The sequence below is a fragment of the Colletotrichum siamense genome, assembly GCF_013390195.1.
Source record: "Colletotrichum siamense strain Cg363 chromosome Unknown KSG_Cg363_contig07, whole genome shotgun sequence".
NCBI lineage: Eukaryota > Fungi > Ascomycota > Sordariomycetes > Glomerellales > Glomerellaceae > Colletotrichum > Colletotrichum siamense.
In genome coordinates this window covers 3,709,628-3,717,922 of record NW_023501020.1, presented here as the reverse complement: position 1 = coordinate 3,717,922, position 8,295 = coordinate 3,709,628, and the positions used below count along the sequence as shown (strand labels likewise).

The window sequence follows — 8,295 nt, the reverse complement described above, 5'->3', positions numbered from 1 at the left end:
TAGTTATCTATTATTTTCACTAAGTTAGAAAGTTATTAGTTTAAAAGCTAGCTCTAGAAGCTCTTAACGCCTTAGTTAAGCTTAACCTTACTTCTCTTAGCTTATAGAGGGGGGGGAACTTCCCCTCTTAATACTTTTAGAAGTATAAGAAATAGAGTATAAATAAGGGCAGTAATCTAAAAGGTTTACCTCTAAGTAGCCTTAAAGCTAAGCTAATTCATTAAGTTAACTTTAAATTCATTAAAGTCTCTCTTTTTAAATAACTCATAAATACTAATCCCTATAAGTAAAGCTATTCTATCTAAAGCTAACTAATTAAATCTTAATATAGCTACTTAGATAATTTAAAAGCTAATTATAATATTAAGGTTACATCTTACAGCTTTAGTTTAGATATTATCAATCTTTTATAGAAACTATATAGCTACCTCATAGTTTAGATCATCTATTATTAAAGTTATAAAAACAATCTATTCAATCTAGTCATCTAGAAGTTCTTAGCAATCCTTATCTATAGCCCTATAGCGCTAAATAAAATAAATTTTCACTTATAACTAAGTTTTCTTACTAAGTTTTATTTAATTATTAGCTTAAAAAGGTATATCTATATAGAAAACAATACTTAGTATTTTTAAAGCATTAGTTATCTCTACTACTTTTACTATAGCTTTATAGCTTTTAAGAAAATCTAAAATATTATTTCTAGTAAAGAATAATACTTTAGCTATTCTAAGTTATAGCATTTTAAACCTTTAAAGTCCTAAGCTATATGCTCTAGAGGCTCTTTAATAAAATTTAGTAAAGTCTAAATAGCCTTATACTACCTTATCTTTTAAAGAATCCTCTCTAAGCATTATATTTACGCTAGAGGTGCTACCCTTAGAGGCTATTACTTTAAAAACCTTAGCTTTTATAATTACTTTAGAACTCTAATCTAAATCTAAAATTAAAAGAAGTTTCTCTTATTAAGGTTAATAAAAAGAAGAACCTATAAAAAGACTTACTAAAGTATTACTAATAACTAAGTTAGCTTTATTATCTATTATTTCTAGTCTAAGTTATTTATCTTAAGCTAGAGTTAAAGTCTTTAGAGCTTTAGAGTTTAGTAATACTATTCTAAAGAAGATATAAATAAATTAACAAAAAAAGAAGTAAAAGAAAGCCTTCTTAAAGAAGGCTAAAATAGAAAGATTATATAAAACTTAAGTAAAGCTAATAATTTATTAATAGAAAGAGTAATAAAAGAATTCTCATAATATAGGTCTAAAAGGATAATAGAAAATAAAAGGAGAGATAAAAAAGAAAAGGGATACTCTTACTATTATTTCTATTTTTATCCTTCTCTTTCATCTAAAAAGTATATCTATATTCATTATCCTTCCTCTTTTCTATTATCCTAATAGTAAGGTTGTTTTATACCTTAAGTTTCTTTTTCTTTCCCTTATAGGGGAAGTCTAGCTATTATTAGTAGTATTCTTAATAGCTTTACTTTATAATACTCCTCTTTTATAAGTTAAGCTTAAGATTTAATAAAGTTTATAATAAAACTATAATATTAACTATAAACCTTAAAAGAAGTATTTTATTCTAGCTACTTATTTACTACTTAAAAATATAGAGAAAGAGTAATAGAAGAGATATATATATCTTTCTTTCTATAGAGTTAGTATAAGATTATTCTTAGAAGAAAGAAACACTCTTAGTTAGACTTAGAAAATATTCCTCTCTTCCTTTTTTAAAAAGTTAGTATAGTTATAATATTTTTTCTTTTTTAGCCTTTTATACCTTTACGCTTATAACAGCTTATAATTTAAGAAAGTTAGATCTTAATATTTCTATATATAGGTATAACTTAGATCTTAAGTTTTTAAGCTTTTTAGTATTTCCCCTTACTAGTTAATATATTATTAGAAACCTTCTAATAAGTTTAAATAAAGGGAAGTTTCTTAGAATAGATTAATTAATTTCATTTTTTTTAAAGTTTATAAGAAGAGTAAAATAAATCTTATTACTCTTATAACTTTAGCTTTAGAAGTAAGAGTAAAATAGGTCTACTTTATTTTAGTTAATCTTAAGTTATTATCATAATAGCTTATAATAAAGTAGTATATAATAATTTTAAATAAGTAGATAATAAGCTAATAAAGGGGATTAACTAAACTTATATAGAACCTTACTTACTCTCTTCTACTTAACTAGATACTCTTCTTCTTAAGGTCTTTTAAACTTCTATAGGTTTAGTTAATCTTTAATTCTAAATACTTAAGCTATTACTCTTCACCTTAAAAAAATAGAAGTTAAAAAAGTATTAGCTAAATTTTCTTCTAATATAATAATACTTAAATTACTTCTTCTTCTAAGCTTTTCCTACTCTAGCTTAGTAGAATAATATAGAATAACTATAAAGGGAATCCTCTATAGTAGTCTAACTTACCCCCCTATACTAATCACTAATTTTATAATAAAGTAAAAGAGAAAACTTATTAATTATACTAAGCGCTCTACTCTAAGTAGAAAACCCCTAAAAACGCCTAAATACTTATATATTAATTTTCTAGATAACTATAAGAGATATAAAAGTAAATATATAAATATAAGCTTAACTAACTTATGCTTTATCTATATTTTCTACTCTCTTTATATCTTAAGTTATATAATCTTTTAAGAGAAAATAAGCTACTAAGAAGAAGTTTAGTAGTATTATCCCTATAGTATTCTACCCTATCTCTACTTTAAATAATTAAAAAAGCATAATAAAGATTAAGAAAGAGGATAAAAGTAAAGCTAACTAAAGCTAGAGGAGCCTAAAAACACCTATTCTTATTTAATTTTTAAAAAGTAAGAATTAATAAATTTTTTCTATAAGCTAAGCTAAAGAAACCTAAAAGCTCTTCTAAGAGGGTAGTTACTAAAGTTATCAAAGAAAAACAGGAATTTATATAAAAACAAATATATTTCTTACTTATCTGCTTAGTCTTTTTCGTTATAAGCTAACTAAGCCTCTATCTACTTATATAAGCCTTTTCCTCCTATAATAACACCTAACGCCTACAAAAACACCTATCTACCCTCTTTCCTTTAAGTTAAAATTACTAAAAATTCTAAGTTCTCTACCCCCTTCTAATATCTAGGTATTTTTAGAGGTTTTCTACTTAGAGTAGAGTGCTTAGTATGATTAATAAGTTTTCTCTCTTACCTTATTATAATATAAAAGCCTAAATCTCTATTTTTTTCTCTATAGCCCTCTAGATTATAAAATATATATTATTCTAGTAAATATTATTATTTAGAATAAAGAGGGCTTCTTAGCATAACTCTAAAAAGATCTAAAAGTTAAAGTCTCTATTAACCTCTATTATAGCTTTCTAATACTATTTATAACGTTATAAGAATAACTAGATAAATTTAGTAATATTATAAAGCTAGCTAATAAGTTTAAGCTACTATTAACGCTCTAGATTATTATTATAACCTTTAAGCTTATAGAACTATAACTTAGTATATAAAGTCTCTTTATTAGCACTAAATAGAAACACTTAAGCTAAAAGATTAAGGATATAGTTATAACACTATATATATTAAGCTTAAATATCTATCTCTATTATCTCTAAGTTTAGTTCTCTATAGAAAGCTTAGAAGTAGATATTATTATTTATAATATTATTAGAAATAGTTACTCTAATCTAATCCTAAATATAGTAGTAATTAATAATATTAATAAGGGTTACTATAAAAGTAGTACTACTATAATTACTATAATATTAATAGAAAGCTAAAAGATAAAATTATAGAGCACTATTAGTATTAATAAAGTAACTAATAACCCTTATAAAAGTATAAATATTTAAAAATATCTATAAATTAAATAATAAGTATATTTTTAACTTTACTATATAAAATTTTTTAATTACTAACCTCTTATTATAGTAGTAGATATTATTAAAATAGTCCTAAATAGATAAATAACTCTATAATATCTCACTAATAATTTCTATACTATAGTATTATAGTATTTACTAAAAGTAGGAGTTTTTAAAATAAGTAAATAAAAAGTTAGTAGAAATAATTAAAGCTATATAGAGATTATATAGAGTAATTACTTTAACTTTAAATATATTTATATAGCTAAATTAAAATCTCTTTAGGAAAAGTAATATAAATATAGCTATTAATAATAATATTAAAGTATTATTAAAATCCTTATCTAACTAGAGAGAGATCTTATAGATTATATAAATACTTTAGCCTTATTAAAGTATAATTACTATAGAGAGAAAGCTTAAGTTAATATACTATAATAAATACTTTTATAAAATAAATATAGTAATAATACTAAAAACTTTTAGCTAGCCTTTAGTATTATATTACTAATAACTCTAATAAAACCTTATTATATATCCCTAAATAACCTTAATAAAGAAATTACTATAATCTTAAATCTAACTAAATTAACCTTATTCTCTCTTATATAAAAGCTATACTTTAAATATATATTATTTACTACTAATAATAATAATTAGTAAGTTATTAATTATAAAATTTAGAGAGATAATAATAAATAAAGTAGTTATAATCTATATAAAGATATAGAAGTATATAATAGTTAATAATATATAAATATTACTAATTAATAAAGAAGTAATAGTAGTAATTAATATCTTAACTCTAAATATAAAAAAAATAATAAAAAATATAAATAATATATATAAGCTAAAATAATAAATAACTTTTAGAAATAATATTTAATTATAATATTATTTATACTATTTAAACTACTATAATAACTTCTACTCCCTTAAAAAGTTTTATATTAATTAAATATTAATTAGTATTATAAAAGCTATCTAAATATCTTTATTATTATATAGTAATTAATAAGTTATTAATAATATTATATTTTAGTAACTAATTATATTTAGAAAACTAAAGTAGAAGCTAATCTATAGCCTCTTATTAATTAATCTATAAATAATATAAAATATTAAATATTTCAATTCAATTAAGAGATATCAAATTAATTAATTAGGTAGTAGCAATAGCCTCACTTTGCTTAGTTAGGTTATTTACGTTATCAATTTACTTACCCTTATAGAGGCGCTAATCCATAGCTTCTATAGCAATATTATTAATAAGATATTAACTTAGTACTCTAAGCCACGTATAATACCTAGTCCTTTGAAGTGCAGTCTTGTTTATATCCTAATAGACCTATCAAGTAAACCTCGCCTACATATCTGTTCCCAAAGGTTGAAATGGAATTAATGCATTTGCTACCTTCCTATTTCGAGAATAATGATTCCTGAATCCCTTCGATTGATGAAATAGATCCTTTTCACTCAAGCCGCTCACTTCCTACCTGCACTGAGCTTTTCCCAAGAGGCTTGCCAGCCGTCAATGTATTTCTTGGTTTTGTTTTCCCTATCTTGTGCCACGTTTCCGCTCGCCAAGGTCTCGGTGAAAGATGGGGCACTGGCGAAGTATTTATCGAGTATGACACAATTCGCATTGACTCGGCGGCCGTCTTCGTCGTTAGCCATAACTCTTTCCAAGGGGTTGCAACTCACCTGTTCCGCTGGTACTGGCTGAGGAGTAGGAAGGCATCGCCTTAATCTCAGGCTGGATGAGGAACTTCGTGTTGCAAATGCACTGCAAGTATAACGTTTTCGTTCGAAACGACCAAGGAGACGTCTCTTGAATGGGAATGAGGGTGAATTGCGAGTTTACAGCTACGACAATCTCAAAATTGGATTCAGACTAATTTATTCTTTTTTCCCTCGTTACCCCAGCACTCCTACGTTATTCCCATCGACCAGCACAGGCAAACCTGTGACCACGACACGAACGATACCGCCGTCGCAGCAGATAGCAATCTGAGCATCACAAAACGTGAAGCACAGTCATCCTCAGGGCTGTGAGACACCACATCGGTGCTGCCTGATGTGATTGGGTGGAATACATCAAGCTCGATTGGGCGAAATTTAGACCAATGAGCGAGAGAACACGCTCTCGATACAGTTGGATACCCGCTGTCTGCCTTGGACCCTGCGTGGCTTTCTGATACAGCAATCTTGTGCGATCTAGGGATGGCTAATCTGCCTAATCACCTTCCTCCCTTGTTCATCCATCTTTTGGTGAGCTTTGGAGCCATCAATGTCCTCAAAGGCCATCCTCCTGCCAAGTGCTTTATATTTTACCAATGTTCTGTGCTGTGTTTCCTTTCTTGACGTCTTGGTTCTTTCGGTCTAACCTGCTTCAATACAAAGAATGCCTACCTCAGATTCTCCAGAGCAGGATACTCGGTCGGGCCGACGCATAGCCTCAAACGATCGAGTACCAACCTCAACCTCTACGCATGGACGTACCAGGACTCCGTTGCGGAATGAGTCTCGACCAGACGATGCCGAAAGTGATGATGCGTCACGCGCACATTCAAGTTACGGCGCGGGCTCCATGACAGTCATCCCGGAGTTGCCAAGGGCGGATGATTATCATCGACAACACGAGTATAGCAGCAGAAATTCGCTCCCGTCAAAAGGAAGCCTCAATAGGCAACCAGGCGGCTCGTCGTCACGAGGGTCATCGTCACTGGACCTAGAAGACCCTTCTGTTGCAGAGACAGAGCTAGGACCATCGATAGGAACCACTCCGTCCGTAGCGCAGTGGCTAGATGAGGCCAACTCTGACTATGGACCAGATAGTATGAGAATCACAGGGCCCCGAGTTCCTCACAATACTACTCAACGATTCCCCGACATTTCGCCAGAGGCTGCATATGCACCACCATTTAGCCTCACTGAGACTCAACCAGTAGAGTATCGAGGAGGGAGTCCTTTCGAATCACTTCGTGTTCGCAGTGTGCTTCGCCACCCGAGAGGAAAGTCGGACATGGACCGATCTTCAAACTTTCCCTCTTTAATCAATGAAGGTCTGCAGGCACATCGTCCGTCAGCCGAGCTTGACCTTGCTCGGAACCGGATAGGTAGTAGAGTAAAGCTCGAATCGCCCATAGATGAGGCAGCCTACGTGGGAAGTACATCCGACAACGTTCTGAGTTATAACACGGATGAAAGCAGGGCTCAGAACATGTTATCAATCAAGTCCGCTCCGGAGCCTGTCACGATAGACCACCAGAGCTTGTTGGCTCTTGCTTTGAAAGCTGCAGCCAGTCGATTGCTTTTCGATTACACCAACAATATCCAGCGAGGCACTGGGCCCCACAATGAGCCAATAACAGCAAACTCATCTGTTGGCGAAAACGAAACAAGCAAAGACTGCTTGCCCCAATCTCAACCCCGAAGTACTAAGAAAAGGTCAACATCACAAGGAGATGGAGATGATTCCGATGAGGGAGCGTCTGGCCGGAGACCTTCGAAGAAACAAAGAGTCACGAATACGAAGCTCTTCTGTTGTCCATTCTGGAAACTACGACCTGCAGAACATCGACCTTGCTTCAAGCATATTCTTCGTCGTATTCGAGATGTAAAGCAGCATCTTCATCGGAAGCACACTCCCTCATATTATTGCGAACGCTGTTCAGAGACTTTTCCCGACGACACAAAATTACGTGAACATATCTCGAATCCCGCGGGTCTGTTCTGCACGCCCTCTTCGTCGCTTCGAGGCGTCTCCCGCAGCCAGCGTCTTCAGCTAGCCCGTCATTCCGACAAGGAACTTTCTGCAGAAGACCAATGGTTTTCAATATGGGATGTTCTTTTTCCGGGGTATAAGAGACCGCAATCAGTCTACATGGATACTGAAGTTTCAGAGGATATACACTTATTTCGTGACTTTTGCCGAGGTCATGGCGAGGCAATTTTGGCAGAAGAGATTAAGACTGCTGGGCTGTTGAATAGCGTCAAAGGCAATGAGAAGCAACTGTTTTCGACTGTTTTTGCTCAAGCCATGAATACACTCTTTGATGACTGGGTTTCGGGTCGTAAGGGTTCCCGACATAAGACCACATCGAATGACTGTAAATCCCAGTCTGGATCAATAGTTCCCGGGGAAAGCCAAGACTCATTGGTATTTACGCAGGATCTCTCGGGTAATTTTCCAACTTCTCGTGGTGTTGAAGTTGAGACAAATCCAGTATTATCTCCCCACCACCAGGGAGAACGCCCAATAGTCAATTATGAACAATTCCCGTTTGAAACAGCAGATTGGGGGGATTTAAGCACCACATTCATGTTTTCTAGCAACGGTGAGGCGGACATGGAGCTTCCTAGTATGTTTGGGGATTTGATATAGAATTCCTGATTTCCTAAGTGGCAAACGTACCGTACCGTTACGTTACGT

The 8,295-nt window shown here is 31.8% G+C and overlaps 1 protein-coding gene across 1 annotated transcript; it reads right to left on the bottom strand.

The window, feature by feature from the left end:
• Positions 1-5,332: 5,332 nt before the first annotated feature.
• Positions 5,333-5,506, bottom strand: CGCS363_v011310 (uncharacterized protein; the record flags this gene model as incomplete). Its single annotated transcript, XM_036643159.1, has 1 exon — positions 5,333-5,506. The coding sequence occupies one exon, from the start codon at positions 5,504-5,506 to the stop codon at positions 5,333-5,335; it is 174 nt and encodes a 57-aa protein (XP_036492557.1).
• Between the last annotated feature and the right edge of the window lie 2,789 nt (positions 5,507-8,295).